The sequence below is a fragment of the Gallinula chloropus genome (assembly GCF_964237585.1).
Source record: "Gallinula chloropus genome assembly, contig: HAP1_SCAFFOLD_699, whole genome shotgun sequence".
Taxonomy (NCBI): domain Eukaryota; kingdom Metazoa; phylum Chordata; class Aves; order Gruiformes; family Rallidae; genus Gallinula; species Gallinula chloropus.
In genome coordinates, this window is record NW_028168808.1 from 694 (window position 1) to 17,521 (window position 16,828).

The 16,828-nt window shown below is 67.9% G+C and overlaps 2 protein-coding genes across 2 annotated transcripts; one reads left to right on the top strand and one right to left on the bottom strand.

Moving 5' to 3' along the window:
* Positions 1 to 1,391: 1,391 nt before the first annotated feature.
* On the top strand, positions 1,392 to 13,387 carry MAN2B1 (mannosidase alpha class 2B member 1; the record flags this gene model as incomplete). The annotated part of the gene is made up of 22 exons (XM_084280617.1): positions 1,392 to 1,565; positions 2,851 to 3,044; positions 3,666 to 3,798; positions 4,488 to 4,630; positions 4,770 to 4,886; positions 4,976 to 5,058; positions 5,156 to 5,276; positions 5,360 to 5,438; positions 5,533 to 5,642; positions 5,869 to 5,976; positions 6,079 to 6,195; positions 6,277 to 6,471; positions 6,760 to 6,857; positions 6,961 to 7,084; positions 7,163 to 7,281; positions 7,687 to 7,788; positions 8,689 to 8,776; positions 8,843 to 8,923; positions 9,873 to 10,106; positions 12,327 to 12,557; positions 12,672 to 12,774; positions 13,114 to 13,387. Coding segments are annotated over 22 exons (2,861 nt in total), but the record flags the coding sequence as incomplete, so codon positions are not given.
* Positions 13,382 to 16,812, bottom strand: TRMT1 (tRNA methyltransferase 1; the record flags this gene model as incomplete). Its single annotated transcript, XM_084280616.1, has 10 exons — positions 13,382 to 13,533; positions 13,621 to 13,735; positions 14,346 to 14,465; positions 14,561 to 14,637; positions 14,736 to 14,835; positions 15,872 to 15,957; positions 16,100 to 16,234; positions 16,317 to 16,386; positions 16,493 to 16,576; positions 16,670 to 16,812. Coding segments are annotated over 10 exons (1,065 nt in total), but the record flags the coding sequence as incomplete, so codon positions are not given.
* Positions 16,813 to 16,828: the final 16 nt, after the last annotated feature.

Below are 16,828 nucleotides of genomic sequence, written 5' to 3' on the forward strand. Positions count from 1 at the left end.
GGCCACTGGGAAGGATAACGGTGCCACTACCAAGGGGGATGGAGGGAGGGATGATGAGGGATGATGTGACCTTTCTCTCCCCCTGACACCCCCCCCCCCAATTACCCCCCCGACCCCCCCCATCTCCCAGGGGGGGTCCCAGCTCATCCCCAGTGACATCCCCAGGGCCACTGGGAAGGACAGTGGGGCCCCTGCCAAGGGGGGTGGAGGGAGGGAGGGAGGGATGATGAGGGAGGGATGCAGAGGGGTGAGGTGACCTTTCTCTCCCCCTGACCCCCCCCCCAATTACCCCCCTAACACCCCACCCCCCCCCATCTCCCAGGGGGGTCCCAGCTCATCCCCAGTGTCATCCCCAAGGCCCCTGGGAGGGACAGCGGTGCCGCTGTGGGGGTCAGAGGGGTGATGTGGCCTTTCTCTCCCCTGACCCCCCCCCCAATTACCCCCCTGACCCCCCCCCACCCCCCACCCCCGCCATCTCCCGGGGGGGGTCCCAGCTCATCCCCAGTGACATCCCCAGGGCCACTGGGAAGGACAGTGGGGCCACTGCCAAGGGGGGTGGAGGGAGGGAGGGATGATGAGGGAGGGATGACGTGGCCTTTCCCTCCCCTGACCCCCCCCAATTACCCCTCCGACCCCCCCTCAGCCCCCCATCATCCAGGGAGGGGTCCCAGTTAATCCCCAGTGACATCCCCAGGGCCACTGGGAAGGACAGTGGGGCCACTGCCAAGGGGGATGGAGGGAGGGAGGGATGATGAGGGAGGGATGATGAGGGAGGGATGATGAGGGATGACGTGACCTTTCTCTCCCCTGACCCCCCCCCAATTACCCCCCCGACCTTCCCCCCCATCATCCAGGGGGGGTCCCAGCTCATCCCCAGTGACATCCCCAAGGCCACTGGGAAGGACAGTGGGGCCACTGCCAAGGGGGGTGGAGGGAGGGAGGGATGATGAGGGAGGGATGACGTGGCCTTTCTCTCCCCTGACCCCCCCGAATTACCCCTCCGACCCCCCCTCAGCCCCCCATCATCCAGGGAGGGGTCCCAGTTAATCCCCAGTGACATCCCCAGGGCCACTGGGAAGGACAGTGGGGCCCCTGCCAAGGGGGATGGAGGGAGGGAGGGATGATGAGGGAGGGATGATGAGGGGTGACGTGACCTTTCTCTCCCCCTGACCCCCCCCCCAATTACCCCCCTGACACCCCACCCCCCCCCATCTCCCAGGGGGGTCCCAGCTCATCCCCAGTGACATCCCCAAGGCCCCTGGGAAGGACAGTGGGGCCACTGCCAAGGGGGATGGAGGGAGGGAGGGATGATGAGGGAGGGATGCAGAGGGGTGACGTGACCCTTTCTCTCCCCCCTGCCCCCCCCCTCCCTAATTAACCGCCCTGGTTAGCGCGTAACGAGGTGCAGCACGGGGGGGTTCAGTACATCCTGGACTCGGTGGTGACCCAGCTGCTGGCGCGGCCCTTGCGCCGCTTCGTCTACGTGGAGGTGGCGTTCCTGGCGCGCTGGTGGCGGCAGCAGCCCCCGGCCCGGCGACGCGCCGTGCGCCGGCTGGTGCGCCAAGGTGGGGCTGGGGGGGGGTACTTGGGGGGTTTGGGGGCGATGGGGGGCTGGGGAGGGGGTTTGGGGGGGGTGGGGGTGATACTTTTGGGGTTTGGGTGGGATGGGGTGGCTGGGGAGGGGGGGTTGGGGGTATGGAGGGCTGGGGAGGGGGGCTGGGGGGGCTGGGCAGGGGGATTGGGGGGGCTGGGGGCTGGGGAGGGGGCGTTGGGGGGGATAGGGGGCTGGGGAGGGGAGTTTAGGGACTGGGGGGGCTGGGCAGGGGAATTGGGGGGATGGAGGGCTGGGGAGGGGGATTGGGGGGGCTGGGGGTGATACTTGGGGGGGTTGGGGGTGATACTTGGGGGTTTGGGGGAGAGGGGGAGGGGGGTTTGGGGGGGATGGGGAGATACTTGGGGGGTTGGGGGGGGAGTTGGGGGGGATGGGGGGCTGGGGAGGGGATTTTGGGGGGGCTGAGGGTGATACTTGGGGGGTTTGGGGGGGCTGGGGAGGGGGGTTTGGGGGGGATGGGAGTGATACTTGGGGGCTTGTGGGGGGGAGTTGGGGGGCTGGGGTCTGGGAGGGGGTTTGGGGGGTATGGGGGTGATACTTGGGGGGTTGGGGGGGATGGGGGGCTGGGGAGGGGATTTTGGGGGGGATGGGGATGATACTTGGGGGGTTTGGGTGGGATGGGGGCTGGGGAGGGGGGGTGGGGGGGCGGGGGAGGGGGCTTGGGGGAGGGGATGGGGGTGATACTTGGGGTGTTTGGGGGGAGTTGGGGGGGGAAAAGGGGGCACACAGGGGTGGGGTGGCTCTGGGGGGGGTCCCAAGGGGGAGTTAGGGGGGATTGGGGTGTCCCAAGGGCCATGGGGAGCTCATGGGGGGGTGGGAGGTTGTGGGGGTGTCCCTGGGGGGGGTCCCAAGGGTCATGGGGAGCACGTGGGGGGGTGTTGGGGGGGAGTTAGGGGTGTTCTTGGGGGGATGGGGGTGATACTTGGCGTGTTTGGGGGGGTCCCAAGGGTCATGGGGAGCTTGTGGGGGGGTGGGAGGTTGTGGGGGTGTCCCTGGGGGGGTCCCAAGGGTGATGGGGAGCAGGGGGAGGGGGGTGGGAGGTTGTGGGGGTGCCCTGGGGGGGGTTCCAAGGGTCATGGGGAGCAGGGGGAGGGGGGTGGGAGGTTGTGGGGGTGCCCTGGGGGAGGGGTCTGGGGGGGTGCCCAGAGCCTGGAGGGGAAGGGTCTTTCCTGGGGTGCCCCTCAAGAGCCTCAGGGTGTCGGGTGTGACCCTGGGACCCCCCCCCACGTCCCCCCCAGGCCGCCTGGAGCTGGCTGGGGGGGGCTGGTGCATGGGGGACGAGGCGACCACCCACTACCTGCCGGCGCTGGAGCAGCTGGCGCTGGGCCGGCGCTTCCTGCGGCGCCGCTTCGGGGGCTGCGGGACCCCCCGCGTGGGCTGGCAGATCGACCCCTTCGGCCACTCCCGCCAGCTGGCCGCCATCCTGGCGCAGGTGGGGACCCCCCCTCAGCCCCCCCCCCCCCAAGTCCTGTCCTGTCCTGGCTCTGGGGTGGGCTGGACCCCGACCCAAACCCCCTCCCCCCTGATCCCTGTCCTGGCTCTGGGGTGGGCTGGACCCACCCCCCCATCCCCCCCCACACCCCCCCTGATCCCTGTCCTGGCTCTGGGATGGGCTGGACCCCCACCCCCCTAACCCCCCCATCCTTGTCCTGGCTCTGGGCTGGACCCCCCCACCCAAACCCCCCCATCCCCCCAATCCCTTTCCTGGCTCTGGGATGTTCTGGACCCCCCCCCACACCCCTCCTTTACCCACCCCCTTTCCCATCACCCCCACCCCAATCCTTTCCCTTGCTCTGGGGTGGGCTGGGACCCTCCCTCCACCCACCCCACCCCCAATCCCTGTCCTGGCTCTGGGCTGGGCTGGACCCCCCCCAAGCCCCTCATCCCCCCCCCAATCCTGTCCTGGCTCTGGGCGGGGCTGGACCCCCCCCCCCCCCAACCCCCTCATCCCCCCCCCAATCCTGTCCTGGCTCTGGGCTGGGCTGGACCCCTCCCCAACCCCCTCATCCCCCCCCAATCCTGTGCTGGCTCTGGGATGTCCTGGCCCCCCCAGATGGGGTACGACGGGCTGTTCGTGGGGCGCGTGGACCAGCAGGACAAGGAGACGCGGCAGCAGCGGCGCCAGATGGAGCTGCTGTGGAGGGCGAGTCCCAGCCTGGCCCCCCCCGCCGCCGACATCTTCACCGGTGGGGCTGGGGGCCTGGGGGGGACCCTGCTAGGGATGGGGGGCCTGGGGGGGCTCCTGCTGGGGATGGGGGGCCTGGGGGTCTCAGGGGAGTCTGGTGTCCTGGGGGTGCCCCCCTGCTGGGGATGGGGGGCTTGGGGGTCTCAGGGGGGTCTGGGGGTCCCCCCCTTGCTGGGGTTGGGGGTCTCAGGAGGGTCTGGTGTCCTGGAGGCCCCCACTACTGCTGACACCTTCACCAGTGGGTCTGGGGGCCTGGGGTTCCCCCCTTGCTGGGGTCCTGGGGGTCTCAGGGGGGTCTGGTGTCCTGGGGTGCCCCCTTGCTGGGGCTGGGGGTCTCAGGGGGGTCTGGTGTCCTGGGGTGCCCCCTTGCTGGGGCTCTGGGGATCTCAGGGGGGTCTGGGGTCCTGGGGGTCCCCCCTTGCTGGGGCTCAGGGGGTCTCAGGGGGGTCTAGTGTCCTGGGAGTTCCCCCTTGCTGGGGCTCTGGGGGTCTCAGGGGGGGTCTGGGGTCCTGGGGGTCCCCCTTGCTGGGGCTGGGGGTCTCAGGGGGGTCCGGGGGCCTCACCCCCAGCCCCGTTCCTCATCCCCCTCCCCAGGCATTGCCAAGACCTGGGGGTTGTTGGGGGTGGGGGGGTGGTGAGGGTGGGACTTTGGGGCTGGGGCTCACCTGAGCCCCCCCCCCCCCTCCCCAGGCATCCTGCCCAACGGCTACAACCCCCCGGCGGGGTTCTGCTGGGACCAGCTCTGCTCTGACCCCCCCATGGTGGACGGGCCTAGCGAGGAGAACAACCTGGACGCCATGGTCTCGGCCTTCCTGCAGGCCGCAGCCAGCCAGGTGCACGCGTCCCCCGCCCCAAAAAGGGATCCCCCCCCCCCAAAAAAGGGGTGTACCCCTTCTAATCCTCCTCTAGGATGGGTGTAGGGGGGTGCTGACCCATCGCTGTGTCCATGTGTCCTTCCTTCACCCCCCCCAGGCTGAGCACTACCGCACCAACCACATCATCATGACCATGGGCTCCGACTTCCACTACGAGAACGCCAACCTCTGGTTCAAGAACATGGACAAACTCATCGCCCACGTCAATGCCCGGGTGAGGAGGGGGTTTCCTTCACCCCCTGGGTGTGCCTGGGTGTCTGTCTGTCCATCCACATCACCCCCCTTCCCTGGGTTTTTCCCCAGCAAGCCAACGGCAGCCGCGTCCACGTCCTCTACTCCACCCCATCCTGCTACCTCTGGTCGCTGCACCAAGCCAACCTCTCCTGGTGAGGACAAGGGGGGGGCTTGTTGTGGGGGTGGGGGGAGCTAAAGGGGATCCCCAGCAGCCAGGTGGGATGGACAGACGGACAGAGCTTCCCCCAGGACAGTGAAGACGGACGATTTCTTCCCCTACGCCGACGGGCCGCACCAGTTCTGGACTGGTTATTTCACCAGCAGACCGGCCTTCAAACGCTACGAGAGGCTCAGCAACAACCTCCTCCAGGTGGGTTGAGGGGCTGGGGGGGGTTGTGTGTCTGTCCTGCTGTCCGTCTGTCCCCTCCCCACCACTCCTTTCCCTCCCCACAGGTCTGCGCTCAGCTGGAGGCGTTGGCTGGGCCGGCGGCTCGTGAAGGTCCCTACGGACACGGGGACAGCTCCCTGCTCCGTAAGTGCTGGGGTTTGGCCCCCCCAGGACACCCCCAGACCCCTATTTTGTGCCTGAATCCCCCCTCCACTCCCCTCTTTGGAACCCCTGGCAGGTGAAGCCGTCGCCGTAGCCCAGCACCACGACGCCGTCACCGGCACCGAGAAGCAGCACGTGGCCGATGACTACGCCAAGCAGCTGGCAGCAGGGTGGGGGAGATGCCAGGTAGGGTGTCCTCGTGCCCCCCACACCCCTCCCCACACACCCCCCCAGGCTTCAGGGGGTGCAGAGAGGGGGGGAGAACCAGCATCACGTCTGGTGGGGTGGGGTGGGCTGGGAGCCCCTGGGTGTCTTGAAGGGGGTGGCTGAGACAGTGAGTTGGAGTGGGGGGTCCCCAAAATCGCTGTGTCCCCCCCCACCCCACCCCAAATCTTCACCCTGTCCCCTGCAGCCCCTGGTTGCCAACGCCTTGTCCAGCCTCAGCGGCCGCAGGGACAACTTCACCTTCTGTGACGCCCTCAACATCAGCGTCTGTCCCGCGACGGAGGCGGCCGGACGCGTGAGCACCCCCCGGGGTGGGGGGGGAATAGGGGGTTGGGGGCTTGTGTGGTGCTGCCAGTGGGGTTTAACCCTCCCCTTCTGCCTCCCCCACCCTTCCCAGTTCACCATCACCCTCTACAACCCCCTGGGCCGCCGCGTCTCCTGGCCCCTGCGGCTGCCGGTGAACGGGGCGTCCTACACCGTGACGGACCCCCAAGGCCAGCCTGTCCCCAGCGAGGTGAGCACAGCCCCCACCACCCCCTCCTCCCTCCTCCCACACCTCCCCAAAGCCCCCTGACCCTCCCCATCCATCCCCCAGGTTGTCCCAGTGTCCAACGTCACCCGTCAGCTGCGGGGTGACAAGGGCAACGCCACGGGGGAGCTGCTGTTCCAGGCAGCCGTGCCCCCCCTGGGCTTCAGCACCTTCACCGTGGTCCAGCAGAGCTGGGGGGACCCTCAGGTACCCCCCATGCAGACCCCGGTGCTGGGGGAGCCGTTGGAGATCCAGAATGAGGTATGGGGCCTGGTTTTGGGGGATTGGGGGAGGGGGGGGGGCAGAAGGGGGGGTTGGATGCATCTTTCCCCCCCTCCCCATCCCACCGCTGCTGCCACCACGGGGGGATGTGGGTGTAGTTTGGGGTCTTTCCCCACAGGGTCCTGGGAGCTGGGGAGGTCCCAGGGAAGGAGAACTGGTTTAAGCCCAGTTAAACCAGTGATGGGATGAATTTGGGGGGGGTACAGGAGGTGAGAGGGGGGCTGGGGCAGGTGGTTGAACCCGCTGCTGTGGGGGGGGGTCCTGCAGCACCTACGGGTGATCTTCGACCCCTTGACCGGGCACATGAAGGAGCTGCAGAACCTGGACAAGAACATCTCCCTGCCCGTCTTCCAGAGCTTCTACTGGTGAGCACTGGGAGGGGGTGGGGGGGGGGGAAACACCTGGAAACCTGGGTTCCTTCATCCCCAAGACCTTCATCACCCCCCCACCTCCTCTTCCTCCCCCCAGGTACAACGCCAGCATCGGCAACGAGGAGAGCTCGCAGGCGTCGGGCGCCTACATCTTCCGCCCCAACAGCTCCCAGCCCTTCCCCATCTCCAGCTCCAAGCGCCTCTCCGTGCACCTCCTGAAGGTTGGGAGGGAAGGAGGGGAGGGATTTTTTGGGGGGGGGGCTTTCCTGGGGGGTGCTCAGCCTCTTTTCCTCTGGCAGAAGGCGCTGGTGCAGGAGCTCCACCAGAACTTCTCCTCCTGGTGCTCCCAGGTGGTGCGGCTGCACGCGGGGCGGCCCTACCTGGAGCTGGAGTGGACGGTGGGACCCGTCCCCGTGGAGTGAGTGGGGATGGGGGGTGGGCTGAGGGGGGTCCCCTGCCCCTTGCTGGGGATGGGGGGCTCAGGGGGGTCTGGTGTCTCCCCCTTGCTGGGGATGGGGGGCTCAGGGGGGTCTGGTATCCCCCCCTTTGCTGGGGATGGGGATCTCAGGATGGGTCTGGTGTCCTGGGGGTCACCCCCTTGCTGGGGATGGGGGGCTCAGGGGAGGGTCTGGTGTCCTGGGGATCCCCCCTTGCTGGGGATGGTGGTCTCAGGAGGGGTCTGGTGTTCTGGGGTTCCCCCTTTGCTGGGGCTGGGGGGTCTGGGGGTCTCAGGGGGGGTCTGGTGTGTGTGTCCCATCTCCACTGTGTGTGTGTGTCCCCCACACCCCAAACCCCCCCACTTACCCCCCCACTTCCCCCCCAGGGATGGCTGGGGGAAGGAGATCATCACCCGCTTCCAGACGCCGCTGCGGACAGACGGACGGTTCTACACCGACTCCAACGGGCGCCAGATCCTGGAGCGCAGGTCAGTGCCCACCTCACCCCCCCACAAAGACCCCCCCTCAATTCCCCCCCCAAAACACCCCCCCTCAATTCCCCCCCCAAAACACCCCTCCTCAATTCCCCCCCCAAAACACCCCCCTCAATTCCCCCCCCAAAACACCCCCCTCCTCAATTCCCCCCCCAAAACACCCCCCTCCTCAATTCCCCCCCCAAAACACCCCCCTCAATTCCCCCCCCTCAATTCCCCCCCCTCAATTCCCCCCCCTCAATTCCCCCCCCTCAATTCCCCCCCCTCAATTCCCCCCCCTCAATTCCCCCCCCTCAATAGCCCCCCCCTCAATACCCCCCTCAATACCCCCCCCTCAATACCCCCCCCTCAATACCCCCCCCAATACCCCCCCCTCAATACCCCCCCTCAATACCCCCCCTCAATACCCCCCCTCAATACCCCCCCCAAACACCCCCCTCCTCAATTCACCCCCCTCCTCAATTCCCCCCCCTCAATTCCCCCCCCTCAATTCCCCCCCCTCAATTCCCCCCCCTCAATTCCCCCCCCTCAATTCCCCCCCCCTCAATTCCCCCCCCTCAATAGCCCCCCCCTCAATAGCCCCCCCCTCAATAGCCCCCCCTCAATAGCCCCCCCCTCAATAGCCCCCCCCCAATAGCCCCCCCCTCAATAGCCCCCCCCTCAATAGCCCCCCTCAATACCCCCCCTCAATACCCCCCCCAAACACCCCCCTCCTCAATTCCCCCCGCCAAAATAGCCCCCCCTCAATACCCCCCCTCCATTCCCCCCCCAAAACACCCCCCTCCTCCATTCCCCCCCCAAAACACCCCCCTCCTCAATTCCCCCCCAAACCACCCCCCTCCTCAATTCCCCCCCCTCCTCCTAATGGGGTTCCACCTGCTCTCCCCCTCCCAGGCGTGACTACCGTCCCACCTGGACCCTGAACCAGACGGAGCCGGTGGCGGGGAACTACTACCCCGTGAACACCCGCATCTTCCTCAAGGTCTCTGCGCCGGGGCCGGGGCCGGGCTGAGGCCGGGCCACAGCTCATCACACGTGTGGCCCACAGGACAAGAAGGTGCAGCTGACGGTGCTGACAGACCGGTCGCAGGGCGGCAGCAGCATCCTGGACGGCTCGTTGGAGCTCATGGTAAGGGGGGGGGACACACTGGGGGCAGCCCCCCCAACCCCTGAGGGATACTGGGATGGGATTCCCAGTATCCCACCTTCCACTCCACCTCCCCAACAAGGGTCTCCCACCCCCCCACCCCCCCCCCCCCCCGAGGGATACTGGGATGGGATTCCCAGCGTCCCACCTTCCTCTCCACCTCCCCAACAAGGGTCTGAGGGATACTGGGATGGGATTCCCAGTATCCCACCTTCCTCTCCACCTCCCCAACAAGGGTCTGAGGGATACTGGGATGGGATTCCCAGCATCCCACCTTCCTCTCCCCCTCCCACCCCCCAACCCCTGAGGGATACTGGGATGGGATTCCCAGTATCCCACCTTCCTCTCCACCTCCCCAACAAGGGTCTGAGGGATACTGGGATGGGATTCCCAGCATCCCACCTTCCTCTCCACCTCCCCAACAAGGGTCTGAGGGATACTGGGATGGGATTCCCAGCGTCCCACCTTCCTCTCCACCTCCCCAACAAGGGTCTGAGGGATACTGGGATGGGATTCCCAGTATCCCACCTTCCTCTCCACCTCCCCAACAAGGGTCTGAGGGATACTGGGATGGGATTCCCAGCATCCCACCTTCCTCTCCCCCTCCCACCCCCCAACCCCTGAGGGATACTGGGATGGGATTCCCAGTATCCCACCTTCCTCTCCACCTCCCCAACAAGGGTCTGAGGGATACTGGGATGGGATTCCCAGCATCCCACCTTCCTCTCCCCCTCCCACCCCCCAACCCCTGAGGGATACTGGGATGGGATTCCCAGCATCCCACCTTCCTCTCCCCCTCCCACCCCCCAACCCCTGAGGGATACTGGGATGGGATTCCCAGCCTCCCACCTTCCTCTCCCCCTCCCACTCCCTGAGGGATACTGGGATGGGATTCCCAGCATCCCCCCTTCTTTCCCCATCCCTCTCCCAGGTCCATCGCCGGCTCCTGTACGATGACAACCGGGGCGTGGGGGAGCCACTGGTTGAACTGGGAGCCGACCAGCGGGGACTGGTGATCCGGGGCCGCCACCTGGTGCTGCTGGACACGCCAGAGGCGGCAGCCGAGCGGCACCGGCCGCTGGCCCAGGAGCTGGTGCTGAGCCCGTACGCGGTGCCGGCACCGCAGGGGGGGGGCTCGTCCTACCAGCCCCCCGGCCTGCCAGAGGTGAGGGCTTGGGGGGGGGTCTGTCTGTCCATCTGACACACACACAGAGGGGGGACAGACAGACACATGCCGCACCCCCCCCCCAACACACCCCCAGGCACACACACACACACACAACCCCCCCCCCCCGCCCAAACACACCCCCAGACACACAACCCCCCCAAACACACCCCCCCCCCAGATACACACACCCCCTCCAGACACCCCCACCCCCCCCAGATATACAACCCCCCCCTCCAGCCACACCTCCCCAGGCACCCCCACCCCCCTGACACCCCCACAGACACACCCCCACCCCCCCCAGATACAGCCCACCCCCCCCACACACACACCCCCCAGACACCCCCACACTCCCCCTTCCCCCCCCAGACACCCACAACCCCCCCCACCCCCCAAACACACCCACCCCCTCCAGCCACACCTCCCCAGGCACCCCCACCCCCCTGACACCCCCCCAGACACCCCCAACCCCCAGACACACACACACACACACCCCCGACACCCCCACACTCCCCCTTCCCCCCCCAGACACACCCACACCCACCCTTCCCCCCCCCCAGACACCCACAACCCCCCCCACACCCCTCCAGACACCCCCACCCCCCTCAGATACACCCCCCAAACACACCCCCCCCCCACCAGCCACACCTCCCCAGGCACCCCCACCCCCCTGACACCCCCCCAGACACACCCCCACCCCCCCAGACACCCACACCCCCCCCGACACCCACACTCCCCCCCGATACACCCCCCAAACACACACCCCCCCCAGATACACACACCCCCCCCCACCAGCCACACCTCCCCAGGCACCCCCACCCCCCTGACACACCCCAGACACCCCCAACCCCCAGACAACACACACACACCCCCGACACCCCCACACTCCCCCTTCCCCCCCAGACACACCCACACCCACTCTTCCCCCCCCAGACACCCACAACCCCCCCACACCCCTCCAGACACCCCCACCCCCCTCAGATACACCCCCCAAACACACCCCCCCCCACCAGCCACACCTCCCCAGACACACCCCCACCCCCCCAGACACCCACACCCCCCCCGACACCCACACTCCCCCCGATACACCCCCCAAACACACACCCCCAGACACACAACCCCCCCCCAAACACACACCCCCAGACACACAACCCCCCCCCCAAACACACCCCCAGACACACAACCCCCCCCCAAACACCCCCCCAGACACACACCCCCCCCCCCAAACACACCCCCAGACACACAACCCCCCCAAACACACCCCCCCCCCCAGATACACACACCCCCTCCAGACACCCCCACCCCCCCCAGATATACAACCCCCCCCTCCAGCCACACCTCCCCAGGCACCCCCACCCCCCTGACACCCCCACAGACACACCCCCACCCCCCCCAGATACAGCCCACCCCACACACACACACACACCCCAGACACCCCCACACTCCCCCTTCCCCCCCAGACACCCACAACCCCCCCCACCCCCCAAACACACCCACCCCCCTCCAGCCACACCTCCCCAGGCACCCCCACCCCCCTGACACCCCCCAGACACCCCCAACCCCCAGACACACACACACCCACACCCACCCTTCCCCCCCCCAGACACCCACAACCCCCCCACACCCCTCCAGACACCCCCACCCCCCCCAGATACACCCCCAAACACACCCCCCTTCAGACACACCTCCCCAGGCACCCCCACCCCCCTGACACCCCCCCAGACACCCCAAACCCCCAGACACACACACACACACACCCCCGACACCCCCACACTCCCCCCTTCCCCCCCCCAGACACACCCACACCCACCCTTCCCCCCCCCCAGACACCCACAACCCCCCCCACACCCCTCCAGACACCCCCACCCCCCCAAGATACACCCCCCAAACACACCCACCCCCCCCCCCAGATACACCCCCCCCCCCCCACCAGCCACACCTCCCCAGGCACCCCCACCCCCCTGACACCCCCCCAGACACATCCCCACCCCCCCAGACACCCCCCCCCCCCGACATAACCCCCAGACACTCACACACCCCCCCCCGACACCCCCCCCCGCCACCAACCCCCCCCCGCCACCCCCCCCAGCCACCACCCCCCCCCCAGACACACCCACACCCCCCAGACACCCCCAAACCCCTCAGACACCCCCCTCACACCCCCCCAGCCCCCCCCCTCTTCAACACACCCCCCTCCCAACCTCCTCCTGCCCCCCCCAGTTCTCGGCCCTGCGGGGGGAGCTGCCCCCCACCCTCCACCTCCTGACGCTGACGCCCTGGGACGCCAGCGCCGCCGATGACGTCATGGGCGACGCCGATGACGTCACGGGTGACGCCGATGACGTCGACACCCCTGACCCCACCGGCACCACCCTCCTCCTGCGCCTCGAGCACCAGTTTGAACTGGGCGAGAGCCCCAACGCCTCCCAGCCCGTCACCATCGACCTGATGGTGAGACACTGGGGGGACTGGGGGACTGGGGGGGGGGTTCCCCCTTCCCCCCCCACCCCGGGGCTGCACTGACCGGTCTCCCCCCCCGCCCCCTCCCCAAATCCCCGTCCCCAGAGCCTCTTCTCCGCGTTCAGCATCGTCGGGGTGCAGGAGATGAGTCTGGGGGGGGACCTGCCCCTCGCCCAGCTGGCGCGGCTGCGCTGGACCCCCGACACGGGTAACTGGGGGGGGGGTCTGGACGGGGGGGTGGGGGTGGCTGGAGAGGGGAGGAGGGTCTGGGGGGGGGGTGTGTTTGGAGAGGGGAGGTCTGGAAGGGTGGGGGTCTGGAGAGTGTGGGGGTGTCTGGAGAGGGGGGGTCTGGGGGTGTCTGGGGGTGGGGGTGTCTGGAGAGGGGAGGAGAGTCGGGGGGGTGTTTGGAAAGGGGGGGTCTGGAAGGGTGGGAGTCTGGAGAGTGTGGGGGTGTCTGGAGTGTGGGGGTGTCTGGAGAGGGGGGGTCTGTATCTGGAGGGGGGGGCAGTGCTTCCAGTCTCCCCCCCCCCCTCCCCTCTTCCCCCAGGTCCCACCCAGCATCGTCCAGTCCCCAAACTGGACCCCCAGCGGGTCACGCTGCAGCCCATGGAGATCAGGACCTTCCTGGTACAAGTGCAGCGGGGGGGGGGCTGAGCCTGTGCCCCCCACCCCCCCCACCACCCCATCACCCCCTCCCCAACCTCCTCCACCAGCGGGAAAAGCCCCTTCACCCCCAAAACACCCCCAGGGAGGGGGAATCACCCCCCTTTATCCCCCCCCCCCCAAGATTTTTCAACACATTAAACCCCCCCCCAGATTTTTCTCAAGTGGTTTAATGTGGGGGGGGGTCAGCAGTGGCAGGGGGGGGGTCAGCAGTGGCAGGGGGGGGGTCAGCAGGGGGGTCAGCTGGGGGTGTGTGTCCCCCCTCGTGTGAGTAGCAGCACTGGGAGCCCAAGGAGCAGATTCCCTATGGGAGAAATAAGAGGGGGGGGTGTGATGGGGGGGGGTGAAGGGGGTGTGGACCCCCCCCACACTCTCTATCCACCCCCCCCACCTCCTTGAAGCGCTTGCAGGGGAAGGCTCTGAGGCTGGGGGGGGCGTCTGTCTGTCCCGTCCGTTTGTTCTGCAGCCGTTTCCTCTTCTCCTGGAGGGAGGGGGAGATGCCCCCCCTGATGGGGAGGGGGGGTGAGGGGGGGGGGGGCAGAGGGATAACCCACCCCCCCACCCCCAAAAGGGTAGAGGGAGAGTCCTTCCCTGCGGGGGTGCTCTTGAAGAAGGGGGCTTTGGGGACCCCCCCCCCATCCTCAGTCCTGGCTTTGGGGACCCCCCCCCACTCCCCCCCACCCTCACCCAGCCTTGACCCTGGCTTTGGGGACCCCCCCACGCCCCCCATCCTTGGCCCTGGGGACCCCCCCACGCCCCCCCCATCCTCACTCAGCCTTGGCCCTGGCTTTGGGGGTCCCCCCACTCTCACCCAGCCTTGTCCCTGGCTTTGGGGACCCCCCCACGCCCCCCCCCATCCTCACCCAGGCTTGGCCCTGGCTTTGGGGGTCCCCCCATGCCCCCCCATCCTCACCCATCCTTGGCCCTGGCTTTGGGGGCCCCCCCACGCTCCCCCCATCCTCACCCATCCTTGGTTCTGGCTTTGGGGACCCCCCCCACGCACCCCCCACTCTCACCCAGCCTTGGCCCTGGCTTTGGGGACCCCCCACGCCCCCCCCATCCTCACCCATCCTCGGTTCTGGCTTTGGGGACCCCCCCACACCCCCCCATCCTCACCCAGCCTTGGCTCTGGCTTTGGGACCCCAAAAGGCTTCGGGGTTCTCCGGGAATCGCTTCAACCCCCGTTTCCTGGAGCTGGGGTTGGCGTCCTCACGCAGGCTGAAGGATGCCTGGAGCCTGGGCCAGAGCAGGGGGGGCAGGAGGTTAGATTTGGGGGGCTGGGGGGCACTGCTTTGCCCCCCACCCCTTAACCCCCCCCCCTCAGCTCCTACGTGGGCTCCACGGCCAGGATCCGGGCGGCCGGGCTGGTGTCCGCCAGCCGCTCCAGCTTCACCGGGTGGAGCTTCACCTGGGGGTGGGGGGCAGAGAGAGGAGTTAAGGGGGTTGTTTGGGGTGGGGAGGGGGAGCGGGGGGGTCCCCGTGCCCCCCCCCAGCCCCCAGACTCACCCAGCAGCGCATGATGTCCCAGAGGAGGGCGGGGGGCGCGTCCGTCTTGAGGGCGTTTTTACAGGCGTGGGAGAGGTGCCCGGCGTGGAGCAGAGCGGATCTGGGGGGCAGAGAGGTGGGGAGGGGGCACAGGGGGGGCTGGGGGGGCACCTCGGGGCGGGGACGGGGGATTTGGGGTGCGCTGGAGGGTGGGAGGAGGGGGTCGGGGTGCTCTTGTCCCAGGGATATCAGAGTGCCGGGGGGATTGGGGTGCCGGGGGGGTTTGGGGTGCCAGGGGCATTTGGGGTCCCCCCATGGGAATTTAGGGTGTCTTCCTGGGGATTTAGGGTCCCCACCTGGGAATTTGGGGGTGGGGGGGCACAGGGGGCAGAGGAGGGGGACCTTTGGGCAGAGACAGGGGATTTGGGGTGCACTGGAGGGTGGGAGGAGGGGGTCGGGGTGCTCTTGTCCCAGGGATATCAGAATGCCGGGGGGGTTTGGGGTGCCAGGGGCATTTGGGGTCCCCCCATGGGAATTTAGGGTGTCTTCCTGGGGATTTAGGGTCCCCACCTGGGAATTTGGGGGTGGGGGGGCACAGGGGGCAGAGGGGGGGGACCTTTGGGCAGAGACAGGAGATTTGGGGTGCTCTGGAGGGTGGGAAGAGGGGCTCAGGGTGCTCCTGGCCCAGGGATATCAGAGTGGCGGGGGATTTGGGGTGCCAGGGGCATTTGGGGTCCCCACCTGGGAATTTGGGGGTGGGGGAGGGCACAGAGGGAAACCTTTGGGCAGGGACAGGGGATTTGGGGTGCTCTGGAGGATGGGAGGAGGGGGTCAGGGTGCTCTTGTCCCAGGGATATCGGAGTCATGGGGGATTTGGGGTGCCAGGAGCATTTGGGGTCCCCCCCTAGGGATTTAGGGTGCCCCCCCAGGGATTTAGGGTCCACACCTGGGGATTTGGGGGTGGTGGGGCAGAGTGGGGGGAACCTTTGGGCAGGGACAGGGGCTTTGGGCTGCTCTGGAGAGTGGGAAGAGGGGGTCAGGGTGATCCTAGCCCAGGGATATCAGAGCACCGGGGTAATTTAGGGTGCCAGGGGCGTTTGGGGTCCCCCCATGGGGATTTAGGGTGCCCCCCCCAGGGCTTTAGGGTGCCCCCCTACCTGAACTGCAGCAGCGAGGGGGTGTTGCAGTGGATGGTGCTGCTGAGCCCGTCCAGGGTGTAGTACAGGGGGACGTCAGGCAGCTCCTGCCCTCAGCACCCAGGGAGAGCAGGAGGGGGGGTGGGGGTCAGCACCAGCCCCAAAATTTGGGGGAAGAAAGGGGGTGGGTGAAAGGACGACCCCCAGCCCCTTAGGGCCGCCCAGCCCCCTCCCCACAGCCCCTGGTACCTCAGTGATGACGCTGAGCATCCCCTTCATCCTCCCCTCCGTCTGGAAGCGCCCGGGGTTCTTCTCCAGGGCCCCCAGCACCCTCTCCACAAACTCCACGTCGTGAAGGGGCTCAGCCCAAATGGGGCCACCCAGCTGTTAATTTGGGGAGGGGGAGGTCAGGGCTGAGCTGGGCTGGGGAGGGGCTCAGGGGTGGGTGGGAGAAGGGGGCACCCACCTGATGCCGCTGCTGGCAGAACTCGCAGGAGGGACCCACGGGCGGCCCCGTGGCTGCCCCATACTTGAAGCTGGGGGGGTGGTGGGGAGAAAACAAGGGGTGAGTAGCCCCCCTCCCCTTATTAAAATCATACAGCCCCCTCCCCCCAGGCCATCAGAGCCCCCCCAGAGCCATACCCAGTGCCGTGGCTGGTGACTTTGCCCAGGCGCTGGAGGTGGTGGGTGCCGCAGCCCACGCAGTGGTACACCAGAGCCTGCTTGCTGCCAGGGGACAGGGGGGTTTGGGGGGGTTGGAGGGTAGAAACAACCCCCCACCACCCTGGTTTTGAGGGGTGGGGAGGGGGGGGTCCTCACCTAGCTGAAGCCTTCACCTTGGCCTGGCCGGTGAAGACCCTGACGAAGACGCGGATGTAGAAGTCGGCGCTGACGCTGAGCAGCGGCACGATGAAGCGCTGGTAGCAGTTGGCACGACTGTCCAGGCTGTGCAGGACGATCCTGGGCGGATCGCCTGGA